Source organism: Mustela lutreola, chromosome 2 (assembly GCF_030435805.1).
Source record: "Mustela lutreola isolate mMusLut2 chromosome 2, mMusLut2.pri, whole genome shotgun sequence".
Lineage (NCBI taxonomy): Eukaryota > Metazoa > Chordata > Mammalia > Carnivora > Mustelidae > Mustela > Mustela lutreola.
The window spans coordinates 106739023-106763776 of record NC_081291.1 but is presented as its reverse complement, the minus strand read 5'-3'; the positions used below and the strand labels follow the sequence as shown (position 1 = coordinate 106763776).

At 42.4% G+C, this 24754-nt stretch overlaps 1 protein-coding gene across 5 annotated transcripts in view; it reads left to right on the top strand.

The window, feature by feature from the left end:
• SMCO1 (single-pass membrane protein with coiled-coil domains 1) overlaps positions 1-24754 on the top strand; it is a 28843-nt gene that overhangs the window by 3010 nt on the left and 1079 nt on the right. For 2 of the 5 annotated variants that reach the window (XM_059163029.1, XM_059163031.1), the window contains one exon: positions 24286-24435. In XM_059163029.1, coding sequence (XP_059019012.1) covers positions 24329-24435 — 107 coding nt within the window. In that variant the 5' untranslated portion in view covers positions 24286-24328. Of the gene's footprint in view, positions 1-17045; positions 17146-20567; positions 20798-21347; positions 21503-24285; positions 24436-24754 lie in introns of those variants that run through there. The other 3 variants (XM_059163027.1, XM_059163030.1, XM_059163028.1) reach the window with 3 other exon arrangements.

Sequence of the window (24754 nt, the reverse complement as noted above, 5' to 3'; positions counted from 1 at the left end):
CATGGAGTGCCCCCAAAAGAAGACGGCAATGCTGGCCACTGGAGTAAAAATTAAAGTTGAAGGGAAATCCGTTGATTTTTTTGATGGACACGGGAGCCCAATTTTCATCATTACTTAAACCTATGGGAAAACTACTTGGAGAGGAAGTCTGGGTACAAGGAGCAAATGGCACAGAGAGACATAAATGGGCAACAGAAAGGACTTTAAATTTGGCCTCAGGAATAGTTTAAACATCAATTTTTGGTCCTCCCTAATGCCCCATATAACTTGATGGGAAGAGATCTCCTCCACAAGTTAAGAGCTGGCATTCAGTTCTCGGAAGGAGGCATGACTGTAACCTAGAGACAACCCACTGTATGAGTGCTTATGGCAGCAGTAGATAACTACCTCTTTTACAAGCCAGTCTCAAAACCAGAGGAGACAAAGTGGGGGAGCCTTCTCCAAATCCTACAGGATGAGATTCCTGAAGTCTGGGCAGAAGGGAAGCTCCCTGGCTTGGCCAAGGAACAACCTCCAGTGGTGGTACAATTAAAGGCAACAGCTATGGCTGTTTGCATTTGGCAGTACCCCCCTACCCTGGGAAGCAAAGGAAGGGATCAGAAAACACATTAACCACCTCTGAGGAGACGGGATCCTAGTTCCTTGCAAATCTCCATGGAACACACCTTTGCTGCCCATCAAGAAGGCTGAGACTGGGGAGTACCAATCCGTCCAGGACTTGCGGGAAGTTAACAAATGGGTTGAAGATATCCACCCGACAGTGCCTAACCCCTATACCCTACTCTCCCTCCTGGGCCCCAAAAGAACTGTGTATACCATCTTAGATCTCAAGGATGCATTTTTTCTGCATGTTTTAGCAAAGGAGTTCTCAGCACCTTTTTGCTTTTGAGTGGTCTGACCCACAGGAAGGATTCCAAAGTCAGTTCACCTGGACAAGACTTCCCAAGGGTTCAAGAATTCGCCCACTATCTTCGACGAGGCCCTACATGAGGATTTTCATGAGTACAGAACCTCCAACCCAGGAGTCACTCTGTTATAGTACGTTGATGACTTGCTAGTAGCTGCTGAGGACTATGAGTCATGTTTGCGGGAGGACGAGAGCTCTCTTACAGACTCTGCAGGAAAAGGGTGTCAGGTGCCAGCGAAGAAAGCACAGCTCTGTCAGAGCCACGCCACTTATTTAGGCTTTGATATCCACAAAGGAGTGCGTTCACTGTCTGAGTCCAGGAAACAGGTGATCACCCGATACCCCCGCCCCACCATGTCCCGACAAGTGAGGGAGTTTCTTGGGACGGTAGGCTACTGTAGGCTGTGGATACCGTGGTTTGCGGAGATTGCCCTACCTCTCTACGAACTGGCAAAAGGAGGGCTCACTGTGATAGAGTGGACAGCTGAGGCAGAAGGAGCATTTGGGGAATTACAAACAGCCTTACTGAGTGCCCCAGCATTGGCCATCCCAGATGTTACCAAGCCCTTCCACTTGTATGTGGATGAAAAAGCAGGGGTGACCAAAGGAGTTTTAACTCAGACTCTGGGGCCTTGGCAAAGGCCAGTAGCCTATCTTAGCAAGAAACTAGATCCAGTAGCAACTGGGTTCCCCCCACCCCCGTGCCTTTGCATAATTGCTGCCACGGCCCTCCTGGTCAAGGATGCAAGGTTTGACTTTGCAAGGATGCAAATTTTGACTTTGGGTCAAAATCTCATCTTGACCACCACCCACGTATCCAGGTCCTTCTCCGGACTCCACCTGACTGTTGGATGATGAAAACCCGAGTGACAGGGTTTCAGGCCCTCCTCCTCAATGAACCAAGAGTGACCTTCCAGCCCCTGGTGGTACTAAATCCAGCTACACTGCTGCCAGAGGAGCTGGCTGACCATCCACACGTCTCGTGGAATAATGCTGGATCTCAGAGACATTCCCCTCCCGGATGCCGAGATGACTCTGTTCACAGATGGGAGTAGCTACATGGTCGACGGAAAGAGGTACGGGGGCTGCAGTGGTTTCTCCTGAGCAGGAACTCTGGACAGCAGCCCTGCCACGTGGAACTTCTGCACAAAAAGCGGAACTGATTGCACTCACTAAGGCACTGCAGATGGCCAAAGGTAAAACCGCCAACATCTATACGGACAGCAGGTATGCCTTTGCTATTCTCCATATACATGGGGCTATTTATATAGAAAGGGGTCTATTAAAAGCAGAAGGAAAAGGAATTAAAACAGAGGAGAAATATTGGTTCTCCTCCAGGCTATTTGGGACCCAAAAGAGGTGGCTGTTATGAATTGCTCAGGACACCAAAAGGGGACTGATCTGATTACAAAAGGAAACCAATTAGCAGATCGAGCCGCAAAGCAAGCAGCCTGAGAAACAGTGCAAGAGCTGGTTATACTCCCAGCTCTAGCCCTACCAGAAAAACCAGACTATTCAGAGGAAGATTTAAAGTCTTTACAAAAATGGGCTAAATTAGACTATGAAGGTGACTGGGCTAAGACTAAAAGAGGAAAGTTAATTCTTCCTCGAAGACTAGGTAAGAAGTTAGTAAACCAGATACATCAGGGTACTCATTTGGGGTCACGCAAACTCAAGGAACTTAAAGGCAAGAGGTTCCAGGTTTCTAAATTAGGACGTATGGTTCAGGATATAGTTGATAGATGTGCTCAATGCCAGTCAGTTAATGTGGGAGGAACTAGAATGGGAAGAGGGAAAAAGACTAAGTAAGAAGTTAGTAGAGCAGATACATCAGGGTACTTATTTGGGGTCACGCAAACTCAAGGACCTTATAGGCAAGCAATTCCAGGTTTCTAAATTAGGGTATATGGTTCAGGATGTAGTTGAAAGATGTGCTCAATGCCAGGCAGTTAATGTGGGAGGAACTAGAATGGGAAGAGGGAAAAGAGAAAGAGGTAAAAAACCAGGAATTTATTGGGAAATAGATTTTACAGAAATGAAACTCGGAAAATATGGGCAAAAGTATATATTAGTTTTTGTAGATACCTTTTAGGCTGGGTAGAGGCTTTTTCTACCATACATGAGACAGCAGGAGTGGTAGGCAACAGAGGCTACTAGAAGAAATAATTCCTAGGTTTGGGCTGCCTCTCGCAATTGGGTCAGACAGTGGCCCTGCATTTGTAAGCTCAGTCTCACAGACATTGGCCAAGGCTGTGGGCACAAATTGGAAACTACATTGTGCCTATTGGCCCCAGAGTTCCGGGCAAGTAGAGAGAATGAACCAGACTCTTAAAGAGACCTTGTCAAAACTAATTCTGAAGACTGGCAGTGGATGGGTGGATCTCCTTCCTTTATCCCTCCTCAGGGCATGGTGTACACCCTATTTAAACAAGGTGACCGCATTTGAAATTTGAAATAATGTTTGGGAGACACCCCCCCCCCCCACTCTGTCCTCGGCTACAAGAGGTTGCCCTAGCAGAAATTACTGATCAGTCTATACTCCAGTCACTGCAGGCATTACAGTCTGTCTTAAAAAAGCCCATGCAGGGATCTGGACTGCCCACACTGGGACGGAGACAGAGGTGGAACCACATCCTTACCAACTGGGGGACTTGGTTTGGATACATCGCTATCAAGTGGGGAACTTGGAGCCTCACTGGAAGGGACCATTTACTGTTATCCTGACCACCCCCACAGCGATAAAAGTAGAAGGCATCAGGGCCTGGATTCACGTGGGTCACGTCAATCGAGCTGAGGATGAAGACGCCCCCCAGAGGTGGAAGCCTCAGCCAATGGACCCCACTGACCATGGACTAAAGCTAAGACTCAAAAGACTATGAGTTTATTGTTGCTCTTATTATTGCCTGTTATGTAAAGTATAGGTAGGAAATTAGATGAAGTGGTAAATGGCTAACTCATCAGCCGATGTCACTCATGTGACACTCATGTGCACTAGTGTCATTGGTACAAAAGAAAACTAGAGCGATAAAAATGTTAGACTTACATGCTCAATATAACCCCTTAGAACCAGAGAACATAGAACTGGCTGAAAAGGCAAGGATTTGACTAATCTCCAAAGAAAAGGGGGGAATATAAGGGCCTGGTTGGCCAGAGGGAGTCATTTTGTGTTTATGCAGTAAACTTAGATTGACCCCATGCAGTAAACTTAGATTGACCCTGCCCCTCCCAGAGGAATTTACTTGCAAAGCCTAGATACAAGGGCGGGTCAGGCCAGGTGAAGACATCCAATCAGTGGGGCACACATATATCTACTAGGGTAAAGTGAAATTCAATTGGCCACCCGTGTGTTACCTAGCAGTTTTTTTCTGTGCGTGGCAGACTTAGCATGACTGTGCAGTTTTCTCTGTGTACTGCAATCTCATTGGCCACCTGTGTATAGCCCGGCTAAACTACCTCTATAAAAGTTAGTTTGTGAGGCTGGGAGGGGTTGCCTCTTTGCAAGAGATGGCCCTGGCCGGTCAGTTTGATTCTCGATGCTTGGCGTGAAATAAAACTTTGTTTGACCTTTGCTTTGTATCAGTCTCGCTCCTTTGATTACGAACCCTAACAAAACAACTTTATATGACATATATGATAGAATTAATGGTGTTTAAAGTCTGTTTTTTAAAAAGCTATGTTCTAGGGATGCCTGTGGCTCAGTGATTAAGCGTCTGCCTTCAGCTCAGGTCATGATCCCAGGGTCCTGGGATCAAGCCCCACATGGAGCTCTCTGCTCAGCAGGAAGCCTGCTTATCCCTCTCCCATTCCCGGGGCCTGTATTCCCTCTCTCACTGTCTCTGTGTGTGTGTGTCAAATAAATAAGTAAAATCTTAATAAATAAAAAAATAAAAGAGCTATTATAAACATTGTCAGGATTTAAGGAAAACATGAACAAATAAGGACAGAAATGAAAACTATAAAAAAATTGCTATGGACTGAATTGTTCCCCCAACATTCACGAATTCATATGGTGAAGCCTTAACTCCCACTATGACTATATATGGATGTAGGGACATAAAAGAGGTAATAAAGGTTAAATGACGTCATAAGGGTGGGGCCCCAATCCAATATGACTACTGTGCTTCCAAGAAGAGACACCAAAGAGGTGCATGTACAAGAGAAAAGGCTATGGAGGACACAGTAAGAAGTCAATAGAAATCTGCAAGCCATGGAGAGAGATTTCAGGAGAAATCAAACCTGCGACACCTTGATCTTGGACTTCCAGCCACCAAAACTATGAGAAAAATGAAATGCCACCCAGCCTATATGTATTCTGTCATGGTAGCTGATGTAGAAAACAAAGGAAGAAAGAAACGTAGATAAAATTAAATGTCCTTTTATAACCTGCACCCCACTGAGAAATACTTGAGATAGGCAGAGCACAATAACTCCTAAATTTATTTTTTTTTTAATATTTTATTTATTTATTTGACAGAGATCACAAGTAGGCAGAATAGCAGGCAGAGAGATGGGGAAGCAGGCTCCCTGCTGAGCAGAGAGCCCGATGCGGGGCTTGATCCCAGGACCCCGAGATCATGACCTGAGCAGAAGGCAGAGGCTTTAACCCACTGAGCCACCCAGGCGCCCCACTCCTAACTTTCTTAATGTTAATGCTTTGCTGGAGGAGTGGGGGGAACAACCCTAGTTTGACAATAGCAAGGCCTCCAGGAACCTGTGAGTCTTCTTTAGCATATTAAAGTCTTTTTGGAACGTCCCTTATCTTCACTTTCCCCAACCCCAAAGTATATAATCAGTTACTACTCACAATCCTGAAGTGTTAGCCATGCTTTCTGCTCAGGAGTCCGGTCCCCTTGTTTTAATAAAACCACCTTTTTGCGCCAGAGATGTCTCAAGAATTCTTTCTTGCCTATTGGCTCCAGACACTACTCCAAAAATCACATTGATAGCCCCAGAAGACTGACACATATGGCTAAACCACAATTTATCTACCTACTCATCAATTGATGGGCAACATTTTGGTTGTTTCCAGTTTTTGTTTATTATGACTAAAGCTGCTACAAATATTCATTATAAGTTTTTACAGCATATTTTGATCAACAGTGTTGGGTATAGTTTACATAATTTTTTTTAAAGATTTTATTTATTTATTTGACAGACAAAGATCACAAGTAGGCAGAGAGGCAGGCAGAGAGAGAGGAGGAAGCAGGCTCCCTGCTGAGCAGAGAGCCCGATGTGGGACTCGATCCCAGGACCCTGAGATCATGACCTGAGCCAAAGGCAGCGGCTTAACCCACTGAGCCACCCAGGCGCCCCTAGTTTACATAATTTTAAAAGTTAAGTATATAGCTCACTGAGTTTTAGCAAACCTTTGTCCGAATAATTATCACAGAACCAGTATCTCTCATGATAGGTAAGTTTTGCCTATTTTCAAACTTCAACAGAATCATACAGCATAACGTCTTGTTCTTAGCATGTTTTTGAAATTTGTATATTTTGTTGTATTTATCCATGGTATATTCAATTTTAATGCTGAGTAATATTGTATGAATATATCACACTTTGTCAATTGATTCACCTATTGATGGAAACTTAGCTTGTTTCTAGTTCAAGCTATTATAAATGCAGCTTCTATGAATATTCACATACAAATATATTGTGGATATACATTTTCATTTCTCTAGGGACACATGGCATATTAGTTTCTTAGCACTGCCATAACAAAGTACTATAAGCTGGGTGGCTGAAGCCATAAAAGAATATGTCTTAAGAATTTTCTGGAAACCAGAAGTCTGCAAACCAGGTATCATCAGTCTGAAGCCTGAGGGGAGAATCCTTTACATCTCTTAGTTCAGCAAACCTTGGCATTCCATGGTTAATAGCCTCTCGGATTACAATCTGTCTTTCTCTTGACACAACCGTCTACCCTTATGTGTCTCTCTCTGGGTCTCGTCTCTTCTTATGAAGACACTTAAACGTGACCCCCCTAAAATGTATATGTTGAAAGCTAACCCCAAAGGTTTTTAGAGGTAGGGCCTTTGTAATGTGCTGAGGTCAGGAGGGTGGAGGCCTAGTGAAAAGGATTAGTGCCTTACAAAAGAGACTCAAGAGAGATCCCTAGCCTCTTGCATCATGTGAGGATACAACAGGGAGATAGCAGCTACGAAATAGGAAAACGGCCCTCACCAGAAGGCAGTCATGCTGGTGCCTTGATCTTGGATTTTCCAGCCTCCAGAACTATGAAAAATAAATTCCTGGGGCAGCTGGGTGGCTCAGTGGGTTAAAGCCTCTGCCTTCAGCTCGGGTCATGATCCCAGGGTCCTTGGATTGAACCCCACATCTGGCTCTCTGCTCAGCAGGGAGCCTGCTTCCTCCGTCTCTCTTGCCCTCTGCCTCTCTGCCTGCTTGTGATCTCTGTCTGTTAAATAAATAAATTAAAAAGCTTAAACTAAATAAATAAATAATAAATTCCTGTGTTTATTTACTTTTTTTTTTAAGATTTTATTTATTTGAGAGAGAATGAGAGATGGAGGGAGCACACATAGAGGGAGAAGCAGGCTCCCCACTGAGAAAGGAGCCCAATGCAGGGACCCAGGTGTCCCAATTCCTGTGTTTATAAGCTACCAGGCCTGTGATATATATTTTTTTAATAACAGCCTAAAAGAACTAAGACAATACTAGTCATATTGGAGTAAGGGCCCACCCTACTCCAATCTTACCTTTCTTATTTATGAATGTCTTTTTATTTCACCTTCAATTTTGCAGGATATTTTTGTTGGATAGAGAACTATAGGTTGATAGTTTTTTCCCCTGTGTTTTTGTTTTGTTTAATTGTATTGTTTCTGATGGGAAATCATCAGTAACGTTTATTTTTGTTTCTCTGTATTTATTGAATCTTTTTTTCCCCTTTGGTGCTTTTAAGATGTTCTCTTCATCACTATCTTTCAACAATTTGATTTTGATGTGCTTTAGTATGGTTTTTTCTTTCCAGCTTTATTGGCAAAATTATAAGATATTTAAAGTGCTCAATGTGATGATTTGTAAGACACACACATTGTAAAAGGATTCTGCCCATCTAGTTAATTATCACATCAATCACCACACATATTTCTTTTTTTCCCTCAGTGAAGACACTTAATTTCTACCCTCTTAGCAAATCTCAGTTATGCAAGAAAGTGTTATCAACTAGGCATCTTTGACATGCTTTTCCATCTTAATATATGTATATGAAGAAGAAGCCCAAGCAGCAGCATATACATACACTGCTTGATGACTTTGAACTTCTTGGACTTATATGTGTCGTATTTGGACACATTTCTTCTATCAAGTATTTTTTTCTACCTCCTCCCTCTCTTTCCAGAATTCTAATATATATATATATTAGAATTCTTGATATTGTCTCACAGTCTACTGAGGCTTTTTTTTAAGGATTTTATTTATTTATTTGATAGACAGAGATCACACGTAGGCAGAGAGGCAGGCAGAGAGAGAGAGGGGAAGCAGGCTCCCCACTGAGCAGAGAGCCTGATTCGGGGCTCGATCCCAAGACTCTGGGATCATGACCTGAGCCCAGGACCCTGGGATCATGACCTGAGGCTTTAACCCACTGAGCCACCCAGGTGCCCCTCTACTGAGGCTTTGTTAATTATTTTTGAGCCTTACTTCTCTGTACTTCAGTTTAAAGAGTCTTTATTGCTCTGTCTTCAGATTCATTGATCTTATTTTCTTATAAGGACACTAGTCATATTGGATTAGGCCTCTACACTTACAACCTCATATAACCTTAATTATCTCTTTAAAAGTCCCTATTTCCAAATACAGTCACAATGGATTTCAGTATATGAATTCTGGGGGATACAATTCAGTCCACTGCATGGCATAATGAAATATTATTCAGCAATAAAAAGGAACGACATATAGATATGTACTATAATGTGGATGAGTCTTGGAAACATTATGCTAAGAAAAAGAGGCAGTCCCAAATAACTGTATATTGTATGATCCTACTTACATGAAATATCCAGAACAAAAAAATCTATAGAGACTGTAAGGGCCTATTTAGCCAGAGCGGCCCTACCTCGGTTGAACAGCCATTTTGTTGTTTATGCAGTAAAACTTAAATTGACCTTGCCCCCCCCAGGGGAACTTACTTAAAATCAAGTCTGGGAAACCAGTCCCAGGTAACAGCCCAAATACAAGGGTGGGTCAGGTTAGGTGGAGACATTCAATCAGTGGGGGCGCATACTGTCTCCTAGCTACCAAGGTGATAGGCTAGTTTCCATAGCTACTATGGGGTGAATTGTAATTCAGTTAGCCACCTGTGTGTGGCCAGGCCCAACCACATGGCCTTTATAAAGGGTCTATAAAAGTTATATATAAAAGTTATATATAAAACTGCTCTATAGGGCTCCTGGGTGGCTCAGTGGGTTAAGTCGCTGCCTTCGGCTCAGGTCATGATCTCAGGGTCCTGGGATCGAGTCCCGCGTCGGGCTCTCTGCTCAGCGGGGAGCCTGCTTCCCTCTCTCTCTCTATGCCTTCCTCTCCATCTACTTGTGATCTCTCTCTGTCAAATAAATAAATAAAATCTTAAAAAAAAAAACCCTGCTCTATAAAAGTTAGTCTGGAAAGCAGGGAGGGGTCATCCTCTCTGTAAGGGCCTTGACCTTTGCTTTGTATCAGTCTCACTCTTTTGATCATGGACCCATTATTGGGGGACCCAACACTGGGGACCCAACAAGACAAAAAGTAGATAAATGGTTCCTAGTGCTGGGGCAGGGGGTAGAAGGGTTAGGAAGGAATGGGGAGTGACTACTGATGGGCACAGGGTTTCTTTTTGTAGTGATGTCAATGTTCAGCATTGATTATGGTGATGGCTGCACAGCTCTGTGAATATGCTAAAAACTCTTGAATTGCACATTTAAAATGGGTCAATTATATGATATGCAAATTATACCTCAATAAAGCTATTAAAATAACACACTGCATGATTCCATTTACAAAGAGGTTTAAAAATGGGCAAAACTAACCTATACTGAGACATAGTAGTTGATTAGGGAGCAAAAGGCCAGCTGAGGACAAAGCACAAGCTGACAACCTGCAAACACCCATCCCCACTCCTAGGTGGGATATGTGTGAGGTTTCATCAGGAAACTCCCAACTATCTTAATGTCAATGCTTTACTAGAGGGGAAAATAACCCTAACTTGACAATGGCAAGGCCTCCAGTATCTTCAATATCTTGTAGGTCTTCTTTAGCACATGAAAGTTCTTTTGCAAATCTCCCTTAACTCCCCCAATTCCAAGTATATAATCAGTCATCCCCCATAACCCTAATGCAGCAGCTCTTTCTGCCCAGGGGTCCTGTCCTTGTGCTTTAAGAAAACCACCATTTTGCACCAAAGACGTCTTGAGAATTTTTTCTTGGTTATTGGTTCCTGACCTCACCAACATTCCAAAACCATAGCAGTAGTTATGTTTTGGGAAGAGAAGGAGAGCAATAATTGGGAGGGCCCCTGAAGACCATGCCAATTCTGGCATGTTGGCCATATTTTATTTCTTGATTTGGGCTAAAGTTACATGAAGGTGTTCACTCTGTGATAAATCTGAAAGGAAAAGCACCATTTCCTCTCTATACTCAATACTTCTGACACCAGATGTGTGGGATTTTGCACACCAAGCCGTTCTCCAGTTCTTGGAAGACCCTGGAGAGGTGTCCTACAATTTAATGCAATTCTAAAACTAACCCCCAAGAGTTAGCACAGACCCTGCAAGGTAAGGACTTAGTCCCTCAAGACTGTCCCCATTTCAAAAAACAATTGTAAGTCCCAAGTTGTCAGGTTCCCATTACCCTCTCTTCAAACTGGATATTTAGTTAGAATGGCTCATAGAACCAGGGAAATAGTTTATTGTTATTACTGATTTATTACAAAGGATATACTAAAGAACATAAACGAAGAGCCAAATGAGAGATACATAAGGGGAGGTCCAGAAGGGTCCTGAGCATAGGAGCTTCTGTCTCTGTGGAGATTGGGGTACATCACTCACTCTCCTGACCTATGGATGTGTTCTTGTTCACCAACCCAGAAGCTCTCCAAACCCTTTTGGTTAGGATTTTTTTTTTTTTTTTGAGGTTTCATTAGAGTAGGCATGACTGATAAAGTGTTGGCCATTAGTGATTAACTTAAACTCCAGCCCTTTCCCCTGGGGTTGAGGGGTGGGGCTGAAAATTCCAACTCTATAATCACTGGTGGTTCACTTGCTACCAGCCCTTATCCTTGGGGGTTTGCTTAAAAATTCCCTCATTACCATAAACTCAGGTGTGTTTGAAAGGGGCTTTTTATAAATAACAGAAGGCACTCCTTTCGCTTGTATCATTCTGGAGCTGTTTTTCAATTGTTTTGGGAGCTGGAGACAGAAAACATAACAGATGTTCTTATGATTCTTATCACTTAAGTTAACCAAGAGTTTTATTAGCTCTGTGCCCAGAACTGGGACAAAAACCAAATATAAATTTCTTATTATATCACATCATAGTCATCAAGCTTATGATATACAGCTTTCTGTGTATATGTAAATTTACTTCAATTTTTAAAATGTCATTAATTGGGGCAGGTGGGTGAGTGGCTCAGTTGGTTAAACAGCTGACTGGATTCTTGCTCTGGTCATGATCTCAGGGTCATGATATAGAGCCCTATGTCAGGCTCCACATTTAGCAAGGAGTCTACTTCAGGATTCTCTCACTCTCGGCCCCTCCCCGCCCTGCTCGCTCTCTAAAATAAATAAATAAATCTTTAAAAAAGCAAAAATAAAATGTCTTTATTAATTTTTAAAAATTCAGTAGACTTGAAGTAGGTAAACCATGTGTATGTCTTTTTTAGCTGCTTCTTAATGGAAGCTTCTATAAGAACTCCACTACCTATGAATGTACCTATATGTGTAAAATAAAATTGAAACTAACACACATTTTGGGATTAATAGCTGCTCTAACTGGTAGGACCTGCTAAGGTTCTTTGAGATTAATGCTTGAACAAGAAATGTGAAACAGATAGTAAGGGTGTAGTCTTAATTTAGCTTACCCTAGAGCAGGACCTATGATGAGAATTGCACAGATTCACACAAAGGAGAATTGAGGTGATTCCAGGAAGCACATACAGTACAGAAGTAGAAAAATGAGACAGCGAAGGAAAGGAACCTGACACAAAGTACACTAACCCCTCCAAAGGTTTTTTGCTACTGCTATGATCCCCATTTTATAAATATAGAAATAGGGGCTGAGAGATATTAATATAAGGGCCCACTTAGCCAGGGCGACTCCATCTTGGTTGAACAGCCATTCTGTTGTTTGTGCAGTAAAACTTAAACTGACCCTGCCCCCCACCCCTAGAGGAACTTACTTAGAAGCAAGTCTGGGAAACCAGTACTGGTCAGGTCAGGTGGAGATAACAGAGCCCGAATACAAGGATGGGTCAGGTCAGGTGGAGACAATCTCATTGGCCAGGTTCAACCATATGGCCTTTGCTCTATAAAAGCTAGTCTGTGAAGCTGGGCGTCGTCGCTTTCTCCATAAGGGACGGCCCTGACCGATCAGTTTGATTCTCCATACTGGCGCGAAATAAAGCTTTGCTTGACCTTTGCTTTGTATCAGTCTCGCTCCTTTGATCATGGGCTCCATCAATTAATAGGTAGAATTAATTAATTAATAGATAGAACTAACTAATGATGGAACTAAGAAGTCGTAGAACAAAAATTTGTGTCAATCTGATCAGAGCCCAAGGATAGTTCGGCCTGTAGGACACTAAACCAGGTTTTAGAAACTGGAATCTAGAAGTAAGGGAGAAGGAAACATAAGCAGGTAGCAAGCAAATGGAGTGATGGCCTAGAATCAGTACAGTTGTCTGGATCTTGTTTTTATATGGTGACTGGGCCAGCTGCAGGGTTGAGTCTGGCAATAGAACTGATAAAATGTATAGAATTCTCTTTCTAGGGGTACCTGGGTGGCACAGTGGGTTAAAGCCTTTGCCTTCAGCTCTGGTCATGGTCTCAGGATCCTGGGATCAAGCCTCTCTGCTCTGTGGGGAGCCTGCTTCCTCCTCCTCCTCTCTCTCTGCCTGCCTGTCTGCCTACTTGTGATCTTTGTCTGTCAAATAAATAAATAAAATATTAAAAAAAAAAAAAGAATTCTCTTTCTATAATACAAGCTCAGACATTATATAGTCTGTATAAACTCACTAATTAAGGAACTTATTTCTCTGACTGTTGTAGTAAGTATCTGGACTGCATACATCTTTCTTAAGATTGCACTATGAGTAAAAGCGCAAAATGGACAAAACCAGGTTGACAGCCCCAGGAACAAAGTATCATTTTAACAAATTCTATTTCTTTGCACATGTCCTACTGTTAAAAGAACTCTTAGGGCAAGATGGCTGTTAGTAAGCTTGCTAATGGTAACTTAATCTCTAGCAAAAACTCCTGGATCTTCTCCCTGAGTTAGAAGCCTCTGAAATTAACATTACTCTGTTTGGTATCTATACTTTGAGTTCAGTACTGAAAGTATCGTTCTCAAAGAATTCGATTGTTAGTACATGATTCAGCTCTATAATATACGGCAACCCTTGCTGCAGCTTTAGAGGTTTGTTGTCTTCAGGTGTTGGTCTTAGCAGAGCAGAGTCCTATTTATTTGCTGGTACTTCTGTTCAACTTTTTTTTTTTTTTAATATTTTATTTATTTATTTGTTAGAGAGAGAGAGTGCAAGCACAGGCAGACAGAGCAGCAGGCTCCCTGCCAAGCAAGGAGCCCGATGTGGGACTCGATCCCAGGACACCGGGATCATGACCTGAGCCAAAGGCAGCTGCTTAACCCACTGAGCCACCCAGGCGTCCCTCTGTTCAGCTGTTGAGCACAGCATTCTTTCAAAGATCTATGCCCTGCAACAAAAAGCAGGAAGGGATACAGGCTACAGCTTTGTTATTTAAAAAAAAAAAAAAAAAAAAAAAAGGTTTGTGGGGGCGCCTGGGTGGCTCAGTGGGTTAAAGCCTCTGCCTTCGGCTCAGGTCATGATCCCAGGGTCCTGGGATCGAGACTCACATCAGGCTCCCTGCTCAGTGGGGAGCCTGCTTCCCCCCTCTCCCTACTTGCCTTTCTGCCTACTTGTGATCTCTATCTGTCAAATAAAAAAATAAAATAAAATCTTTAAAAAAAAAAAAGTTTTGTGGGAGGAAATATTTGAAAAAGACACAACTGATAAATGTGCCAAGAACCCTTAAAACTCAATAATAAGAAATAAGCTGATTTTTTAAAAAGGGCACAACAACAAAAAAAATTTTTTTAAATAAAAAATAAAAAGGGCAAAACACCTGGACAGACATTTCACCAAAGAAGATACACAGATGGCAAGTAAGCCATGAAGCTTAACGTCATTTGTCATTGGGGAAATGCAAATTAAAACAATAACATACAACTACACATCTATTTAAATGGCCAAAATCCAAAACAGTGACAACACCAAGTGTTGGCAAGGATGAGAAGCAACAAAAACTATCATTCACTGCTGGTAGAAATGTGGAATGGTACAGCCACTTTGAAAGACAGCTTGGCAGTTTCTTACAAACATAAACATCCTCTTAACCATGTAATCCAGCAATCATGCTCCTTGGTATTTACTCAAATAAACTGAAAACTTAGGCCCCTACAAAAACCTGCACATGGATGTTTATAGCAGTTTCATTAATAATTGCCAAAACTTGGAAATATTCAAGATTTTTCTAGGAGGTGAATGAATAAAGAAATTGTGGCACATCCAGACAATGAAATATTAATTCAGCACCAAAAAGAACTGAGTTATCAAGCCATGAAAAGACATGGAGGAAACTTAAATGCACTTAAATGAGTGAAAGAAATCAATTGAAAAGGCTCCATACTGTATGATTCCAGCCATATGACGTTCTGGAAAAGGTAAAAGTACAGAGACCATAAAATGATCAGTGGTTACCAGGGGTTGGGGGTGGGCAGCGGGGCAGGAAGGAGAGGTGAGTAGGCAAACCACAGAAGTTTTAGAACAGTGGAACTATTCTGTATACTATTAGAATGGTGAATACATACATGTTATTATACATTTGTCAAAACCCATAGAATGGACACCACCAAGAGTGAACCCTAATGTAAACTATGCACTTTGGGAGATAATGATGAGTCTGTATGCTCATCAGAAGTGGGTACTATAACCGCTGTGGTGAGGAGGTCTATAGTGGGGGAAGCTATGCCTGTCTGAGGGCAAGGTGATCCTGTCTGTACTTTTGGCTCTTTTGGCTGTGAGCCTAAAACTGCTTTAAAAAAACAAGTTGAGGGGGCACCTGGGTGGCTCAGTCGTTAAGTGTCTGCCTTTGGCTCAGTTCATGGTCCCGGGGTCCTGGGATCCAGCCCCACATCGGACTCCCTGCTCAGTGGGGAGCCTGCTTCTCCCTCTCCCCCTTCCTTGCCTTGAGTTCCCTCTCTCCCTGTGTCTCTGTCAAAAAAAACAGATAAAATCTTTAAAACAACAACAAATTGACTAGTTAAAAAAATAGTTTGGAAAGCAATATGACAGGGGACCAGGAGGATAAGGAAGATGAACCTGGCAGATCTGGACATTATAAAAGTTTGGACTGGATAAAAGGCAATCAGGCAATCAAGGATAAAGTGATCAGCTGGTATTGTTTAGGTCTACACAGACAAGAGGTAGTCAGTGGGGGCCACCTGGGTGGCTCAGTTGGTTAAGTGTCTGCCTTCAGCTCTGGTTATGATCTCAGGGTCCTGGAATCAGTCCTAGGATTGGGCTCACTGCTCAGGGGGAATCCACTTTTCCCTCTCCCTCTACCCCTCCTCACCCCCATTTGTGCTCTCTTTCTCTCTCTCTCTCAAATAAATAAAAATAAAATCTTAAAAAAAAAAAAAAAAAAGAGGTAGTCAGTGAAAGTGGGGAGAAGGGAACATATACTGGATCTGGATAGGCAGATAGGACCCAAGAGGAAACAGTACTGGCTGCAATTGGTAGGCTCTGACCCCAGAGCACAACTTTTTTTTACTCTTCGCCTTCTCCAAACATTCTTCCGGGGGTGGGGTTCCACAATGCCTTATTCTGAGCAGAAGAGAGAGATTGCAGCAAAATCAAAGTCCCCACCATTCTCTCCTTCCTTCTGTTTCATATCCTTGTCAAGGTTCTAGCCACTGATCTACTCCTAAGAAAAGCAATGAAGGGCTTCAGAAGAAACCTTAGCAAAGAGGAACCTGATATACAAAGTATCCTTCACTGAACTCTTAACTCCTTAAGAACAGAAGCCCAAAGGGAGCCTGGGTGGCTCAGTCCGTTAAATGTCTGCTTTGGGCTCTAGTCATGATTGCAGGACCGAAACCCGCATCAAGCTACTTTCTCAGTGGGGAGCCTGCTTCTTCTCTGCCTGCTGCTCCCCCTCCTTCTGCTCTCTCTGACAAATAAATAAAACCTTTAAAAAAACAAAAGAACAGAAGCCCAACTATGAAAGGCTTAATAAGGCAAACTTATGCCTTAAAATAAGCACACTAGCACGGGAATTATTCTGGGAGACGTTAATTTGGTGAGAGGTTTCTGGTTTGGGTTTCTGTCCCCATGTTTTAATAAAACGATTTTGCACCAAAAACATCTTGAGAATTCTTTCTTGGCCATTGGTTCCGGACCTCGCCCCACCGAACCTCACCTGTATTCCAAAACATATCAATCCACCCATGGCAACCACTTTTCTATTTCCTGTTTCTGAGTTTGACTTTTTGTGTAGATTTCATATATAAGTGATTAACTCTGCAGTATTTGTTTTTCTCTGTCTGGCTTATTTTACTTAGCACAATGTCCTCAAGGCCCATCCACATTGACACAACAGCTGGATTTCTTTCTTTCTGGACAGTTTAGGTTGTTCCGTAACTTGGCTATTGGGAGTAATCCTGCAAGGAACATCGGAGTGCAGATACCTCTTCTAACATCCACTTTCAATTTTTTAAAACTATATCCCCTGAAGTGAGATTGCAGGTTTATATGATTGCCACTTCTAATTTCTTAAGGAACGTTCATACTTCTTTTTGTCATGTTAGTTTCTTTTCATCTGTCTGCTCTGCTGTCTTGGCTTGCTCTCTGCAGCTCGTTCCCCTCATGGTCATGGAAGGTGACTGCCGCAGTACCAGGCATGACACGAAGATTCAACAATATGAGAGATGAAGAGAGACCACTTCTACTATGTGTATGTTTTCTGTCACCAGAAAAACTTTCTTCCCAGTCACAAAAGGACAAATAGTATACAATTCCACTTATTTCAGGACTTGGAGGACTGAAATTCATAGGGACAAAAAGTAGAGTGGTGGTTTCAGGGACTGAGAGGAGAGAATGTGGAGCTGGTATTTAATGGGTATAGAGTTTCAGCTGGGGAGGATGAAAATGTTCTGGAGAAGGCTGCTGGTGATGGCTGGGCCACAGGATAAACATGCTTAACACCACAGAGCCATACACTTCAAATAGTAAAAAGTGGTTGAGTTTTGTTTTTTTGCTTTAAGATTTTATTTTTCCAGGGGCACCTGGGTGGCTCAGTAGTTAAGCAAGTGCCTTCAGCTCAGGTCAGGATCCTGAGGTCCTGTGATCGATTGAGCCCCATGGTAGGCTCTCTGCTTCTCCTTCTCCCTCTGCTTCTCCCCCTGCTTGTGCTCTCTCTCTCTCTGTCAAATAAATAAATGATTTTATTAAGATTTTGTTAAATGTTGTTGTTTCCTCACATGAATTTTAAAAAAAAAGATTTTATTTATTTGACAGAGAGCACAAGTAGGCAGAGAGGCAGGCTCCCCACTGAGCAGAGAGCCCGACCGTGGGGCTCAATCCCAGGACCCCAGGATCATGACCTGAGCCGAAGGCAGAGGCTTTAACCCACTGAGCCAACCAGGTGCCCCCTCACATGAATTTTTTGCTTAAAGCATATCCACCCATTGTTTCCTGACCACATCATCTACTTTGCCTTTGTGATTTTGCTCACAATGATGAGGGAACAGAAGGCTGGCTGAGAACAAAGCAAAAGGCTGACACCCTGAAACCTTCCCCCACTCCCATTCCTGGGTGGGATATATTGTGACATTCTTTAGGAGTCTCCCAACTATCTTAATGTTAATACCTTGCTAGAGGAAAACACCTTGACAATGACAAGGCCTCAAGGCATCCGGTATCCTGTAGGTCCTCTTTAGCATATGAAAGTTCTATTGAAACCTCCCTTTTTCCTTACTGCCTCCAACCCGGTAATATATAACCTGCCACCCCTCACAACCCCAAGGCAGCAGCTCTTTCTCCCCGTGGGTCCTGTCCGTGTGCTTTAATTTAATAAATCATCACTTTACACCAAAGATGTCTCAAGAATTCTTTCTTGGTCTTCAGCTCCGGACCTCACCCCACCGAACCTCACCTATATTCTTTTTTTTTTTTTTAAAGATTTTATTTATTTATTTGACTGACAGAAATCACAAGTAGTCAGAGGGACCGGCAGAGAGAGAGGAGGAAGCAGGCTCCTTGCTGAGTGGAGAGCCCGATGCGGGGCTCAATAATCAAAGACCTACTTTTCCTTTAAGGATAAGCTCAATTTCTACTTTCAATGTTAGCATTTCTCAATTATCCAAGGATTTAGTGATGTTGGGTCCATGGTCAAAGGAGCAAGACTAATAAAAAGCAAAGGTCAAGCAAAGCTTTATTTCGCGCCAAACATCGAGAATCAAACTGACCGGCCCAGGCCGTCTCTTGCAAAGAGGTGACCACTCTCTGCCTTACAGACTAGCTTTTATGGGCAAAGGCCATGTGTTTGGGCCTGGCCACACACAGGTGGCCAATGAGATTGTAACACAGAGAAAGCTGCACAGTCCTGCTAGGTCACACGTAAGTGACCAATTGAATTACAATTTTCCCTATGTAGATATTTGAACTAGCCTATCACCTTGGTCAGAATGGGCACCCAAGGGCACCTGGGTGGCTCAGTGGGTTAAGCCTCTGCCTTCGGCTCAGGTCATGATCTCAGGGTCCTGGGATCAAGTCCCGCATCGGGCTCTCTGCTCAGCAGGGAGCCTGCTTCCTCCTCTCTCTCTCTGCCTGCCTCTCTGCCTACTTGTGATCTCTGTCTGTCAAATAAATAAATAAAATCCTTAAAAAAAAAAAAAGAATGGGCACCCAAAAGGTACCCAAAGGGTGGGGCGCATACTCCTCGGTAGCTAGGAGCAGTATGTGCCCCCACTGATTGAATACCTCCACCTGGCCTGACCCACCCTTGTATTTGGGCTTTGTTACCTGGGACTAGTTTCTGGGACTTGTTTTTAAGTAAGTTCCCTGGGCTGGGGGTGGGGGTGGGGGGCCTGGGGGGATGGGGGGGGAACAGTGTCAGGATGGAGCTGCTCTAGCTAAATAGGCGCTTACAGTGACTTACTCTAATCTATGATTTTTATGGTCTGTACCTATTTGGTGCACAACCTTGTATATGCATTTTCTTTTTTTTTTTTTTTTTTTTTTTTTTTTAAAGATTTTATTTATTTATTTGTCAGAGAGCGAGCAAGAGCGAGCACAGGCAGACAGAGTGGAAGGCAGAGTCAGAGGGAGAAGCAGGCTCCCTGCGGAGCAAGGAGCCAGATGTGGGACTCGATCCCAGGACGCTGGGATCATGACCTGAGCCGAAGGCAGCTGCTCAACCAACTGAGCCACCCAGGCGTCCCTGCATTTTCTTTTTAAGTGTATGTCCTACCTTCCCAATTAGAGTTTAAACACATTAAATTCAGGGGTCCTGTTTTATGTCTGTTTTTATTTTGTTACGTATTTATGTACATACATATATATGTATGTGTGTATGTATGTATTTATTTTTAAGGATTTATTTGAGGGAGAGAAAGAGCATGCCAGCAGGGTGAGGGGCAGAGGGAGAAGCAGACTCCCCTCTGAGCAGGGAGCCTGATGCAGGGCTCCATTCTGGAACTCCCAGATCATGACTTGAACGGAAGGCAGACCCTTAACCAACCAAGCCATCCAGGAACTCTTGTTTTTATTTTCAATACTTAATCCAATACTAGAAACTCTCAATATTTATTATTTTTTGAGGATGATTAGATTTTTGGCATTGATATAATACTACATATAAGGTCAGGAGATCTTTTTTTTTTTTTTTTTTTTAAAGATTTTATTTATTTATTTGACAGACAGAGATCACAAGCAGGCAGAGAGGCAGGCAGAGAGAGAGAGGAGGAAGCAGGCTCCCCGCTGAGCAGAGAGCCCAATGTGGGGCTCGATCCCAGGACCCTGAGATCACGACCCGAGCCAAAGGCAGAGGCTTCAACCCACTGAGCCACCCAGGCGCCCCAGGAGATCTCTTTAAACTTAATTTAAGATTATAGTTGAATAATTAAGCTGTTAAAATTTGAGAGTAATATTTCCATCAAATTTAATCCTCGTATATATCCATATATACATTTGCTGGAATACACGCAGAGCCATGATTACATCTTGTTTGTTGATGTACTATGGCTCACTTTACAAAAGCAAATATTACAGTGCGTTCTAGGACACCTGTGCTCACACGATGAGTTCTTTGAAACTATATTTGGATATACAAGCTATTAAAAGCTTCTTGTACTGAGTGACCTTTCAGACAGAATTTAGATCAAATACTCATCCTGCCGCTGCCTGTTGCTGTGTGGAAGACAACAGAAAACCCTGGATTCAAACCTCCACTAGGTTTTTGTTTTCCTTATTTTGTTTCCTTTCATTTTGCCTTAAGAAGATGAACAATGAAACCACAACCCTGATATCCTTGAAGGAGGCGATGAAAAGGTTCCTAAGGGCTCCAGGGAGGGAGCAAGCATTGTCTGCTTTTACTGGGAAGATGGGTAAGAGAAGAATAAAGAATAAAAACAGGCAAAGAACTATAGATATGCTAATTAGAATTCTATCTCTGTTTAAAGTGGTTTAAGTTTAAACCACTTTATATTTTTTAAGTTAAAAAATATAAATTAATAATAAAAATTATTTCCATTCCAGGTGACTTCATTCAATTAATGCATGTGCTATATTCTAGGTATACAAAATAAGTAAAACATGTTTTCTGTCCTCAAGGAGTTCAAAGCCTATAGGGAGACCATAAGTATTCAAAAATACTAGAATTTAATGTGATTTTCCTAAAGAGCCCGGAGGACAGGAAGAAAGGATCAATTAATTTTGCCTTTTATACTCGGAAAAGGAACCCTTTATAGAGAGACATTTAAGCTAGATCTTAAAGTGTGAGTAAAGGGTTATGAGAAAGAAAAATATGGGAAGGAATTCTGGGGTGAGGAAAAGTATATGGAAGCCACAGATCCCTGGAATCCCATGCTCTTTTCAGTCAGCTGCTAGATGTCTCACGTGATTAGTGACTAGGCTATGAAAGGACTGGCAGAAGATAAGAGCAAAGGTTAAAGGTTTTATGTTTATCCTCCTGAAGATACCGAGTTTGGCTCTAACTGTATCAACGGGCAACATGGATAATCGGTTGAGTTACATGAACAGAATTATGTTTCAGAAGCACATTTCTAGGGATGCCTAGGTGGCTCAGTCAGGTAAGTGTCTGCCTTCGGCTCAGGTCATGATCCCACGGTCTTGGAATTAAGTCCCACATTGGGCTCCTTGTTCAGTGGGGAGGTTGCTTCTTCCTCTGCCTGCCCCTCCCCCGCTTGTGCTTTTTCTCCTTCTCTCTCTCTCTCTCACTGAAAAATAAAGAAATTAAAAAAAAATTTTTTTTAAGAAACATTTTGGGGTCTCTGGGTGGCTCAGTCGGTTAAGTGTCCACCTTCGGCTCAGGTCATGATCCCAGAGTCCTGGGATGGAGTCCTGCATGCATCAGGCTCCCTACTTCTCCCTCTCCTCTCAGCTCCTCCTCCTCTCTCTCTCTTAAATAAATAATAAAGTCTTTTAAAAATGGCAACAGCATATTTCTAGAGGATGGATTAGTAGTAGCTAATTGAAGAGAAATTGAAAGCAAGGATTCAGTTAGGCTACTGCAATCCTAGGTCAAAGTGTAAGATAGTTATTAACTGGCTCAGTGGTGATAGAGATGAAGGGATAATTTAGAGGCATTAATGGAGAGGGAGAAAAAAAAAGGTAAAAATTATTCTGAGATTTTTAGTTCAAGAAATTGAATAGATGGTGGTATCACTAATCTGGGGAATTGTAGAAAACAGACTTGAATTTGCAGACATGTGGTTTAGGATTTATTTGGAAAGGTATGGGAATGCTTTTTGGTGAGAGGCTTCCAAAAAAACTGTTAACAATTGTGAACTTTTACACTGACTTGACAAGCTGAAAATGACCTACAAGCAACATAGTCTTAAAGGTGTCAAAGTTAATACAAAACAGTATGCCAGATGACATTGCAAAACACCAAACATTTCATAGTGGGCCTTATCTGTATGTAAACAAAATATCCTGAACAGTAAGAAGATTCCACTACAGTAATTTCTGATGATGGGGGTGAGGGATAGTTGGCCTCTCAGTTTAGGACAGCTGAGTTTGACATCTCCACCCAGGTGGAGATGCACAAAACATAAAGATATGGGTCTAGCGCTTAGGAGAGATGTGGTACCTGAAGCTGAATTAGCCTTAAGATAAAGTGAGGATCAAGAAGAAAAGATGGTAAAGGACAGAACCTGGACATAGAAGAACTGGGACATAGAAGCTCAGGGACGTGGTATGTATATTAGTGTATCACTTCTTTGATGAAAAAAAAAAAAAAATGCAGGGTCCTTCAGGCAACTGAGTTGTTGTTTCAGTTCCCTGTGATTCAGTTTGAAGTAATTCTGGTGCCACAGCGCCCCCTGATGATTAAGGCTTTTTAGAGCTACCCAAATGCCCCTGCGGGGTTACACAGCAGCTCAGCAACTCATTCCCATCAGGGACGTCGGTCATATGAGATGTATTTTATTAGTTCTGTCTAAGGCCTTTTCTAGATATTAGGGAATAGGTGTAAAGATGTCCCAGAAATGGTCTTTTTTTTTTTTTCAAAGTTTTTTCTAATGTATTTATTTGACAGGAAGAGGAACACAAGCAGGGAGAGTGGGAGAAGGAGAAGCAGGCTTCCCACTGAGCAGAGAGCCCGAAGTAGGGCTTGATCCCAGGACTCTAGGATCCTGACCTGAGCCAAAGGCAGACGCTTAACTACTGAGCCACCCAGAAATAGTCACTCTGGGTGACTATTCTTACCTGGAGAAATAGTCTCTGATTCCCTCCCTCAAACAGCTTACAATTTCATTCATGAAATGCTAACTCTAAAAATAAAGCAGGAGGTGGGGAGGGACAGGTAGTGGAGGCAGTCCCTGTGAAAATTAAGTCTTTGGCTGGGTGGTCCCCGGGCAGAAAGGCTAGCGGACTCAAACAAACAGTGCAAAGTGAGCTTATCCTTGAAGGTAGGATAGGATTGGGGCAGTCAGAGTAGAGTAGAGAAATGCACCTTATTAAATACAGGTCCCAGGGGCGCCTGGGTGGCTCAGTGGGTTAAGCCACTGCCTTCGGCTCAGGTCATGATCCCAGGGTCCTGGGATCGAGTCCCGCATCGGGCTCTCTGCTCAGCGGGGAGCCTGCTTCCTCCTCTCTCTCTCTGACTGCCTCTCTGCCTACTTGTGATCTCTCTCTGTCAAATAAATAAATAAATTCTAAAATAAATAAATAAATAAATAAATAAATAAATACAGGTCCCAGTACTGGCTAGCTATGACATTGGGTCTCAATCTCTTGGAGACTCAATTTCTTTATCTGTTAAGCTGTTTTTTTTTTGTTTGTTTTTTTTGTTTTTTTTTTAGTAATCTCTATGCCCATGTAGGGCTTGAACTCATGACATGGGGATCAAAAGTCCCACACTCTTCTGACTGAGCCCACCACGCACCCTTGGGTTTCTTTATCAGTAGAATGATAAAAATTACTGCTTCACTTCTTATGGCTGCTGTGAGAATCAAAGTAATGCTTGTATTTAAAGTACCTCTTTCTTTAAAGTAGGCTGTATGCCCAGTGTGGGTCTTGAACTCAAGACCCTGAGATTGAGAGTTACAGGCTCCATTAACTTAGCCAGACAGGTGCCCCTAAAATACTTCTGAAAGTATAAAGTACAATACAAAATCAAGAGGTGGCAGATCATTCAAGTAATTAGACCATTAAAAGTTTGGCAATATAAGGAACATAGGAATTAGGATGATGGCTAAAGAGAACGGCAAATACGAATATCTATCCGTCATCTTAAATTTAAATAGCTACCCCAATTAATAGTGATTATAAACAATATATTAGAGCTTTAAGGCAAAATCTTAGTTTTGTCCCTTGTCCTAAAGTCTCCCTTGATTCTTTTATCCTATAGAGTAGACCACAAACTCCAAGGTTTAGCAGCACAGTTTAAAGAAATGGACTTCACCAAGGATAGTCTGACCCAGAGATTTGAACAGCACAGCAAGGCTTTGGCAAGCCAGGCAGCCCAGGATGAGCTGTGGAGAGCAGTTCTGGCCCCCAAGTGAGTATGCAGTGAGAAATTGGTGGAATTTTGTGGCTTTGTGAGAGCTTGCAGCCGTCTTTCTAAACTTGAATTTCAATGGATTGTGAAGAAATGCTATTTTCTGAGATCAATTGATTCAAAAAAGTTTAACTTGAGCAGCCATTCATATGCCAGCACTGTCATATACATCTTGTCACAGTGTCTCTTGTTTGCCAATGTCTTGCTTAACACAGAAATGGGTGATGCTTTTGAGAAATGTGTAGTATGAATGGCCTGAGAACTAAGCTATCCTGTATAGCGCAGGTCCTCGTTTTAAAATATTTTCTAAAATACTTTC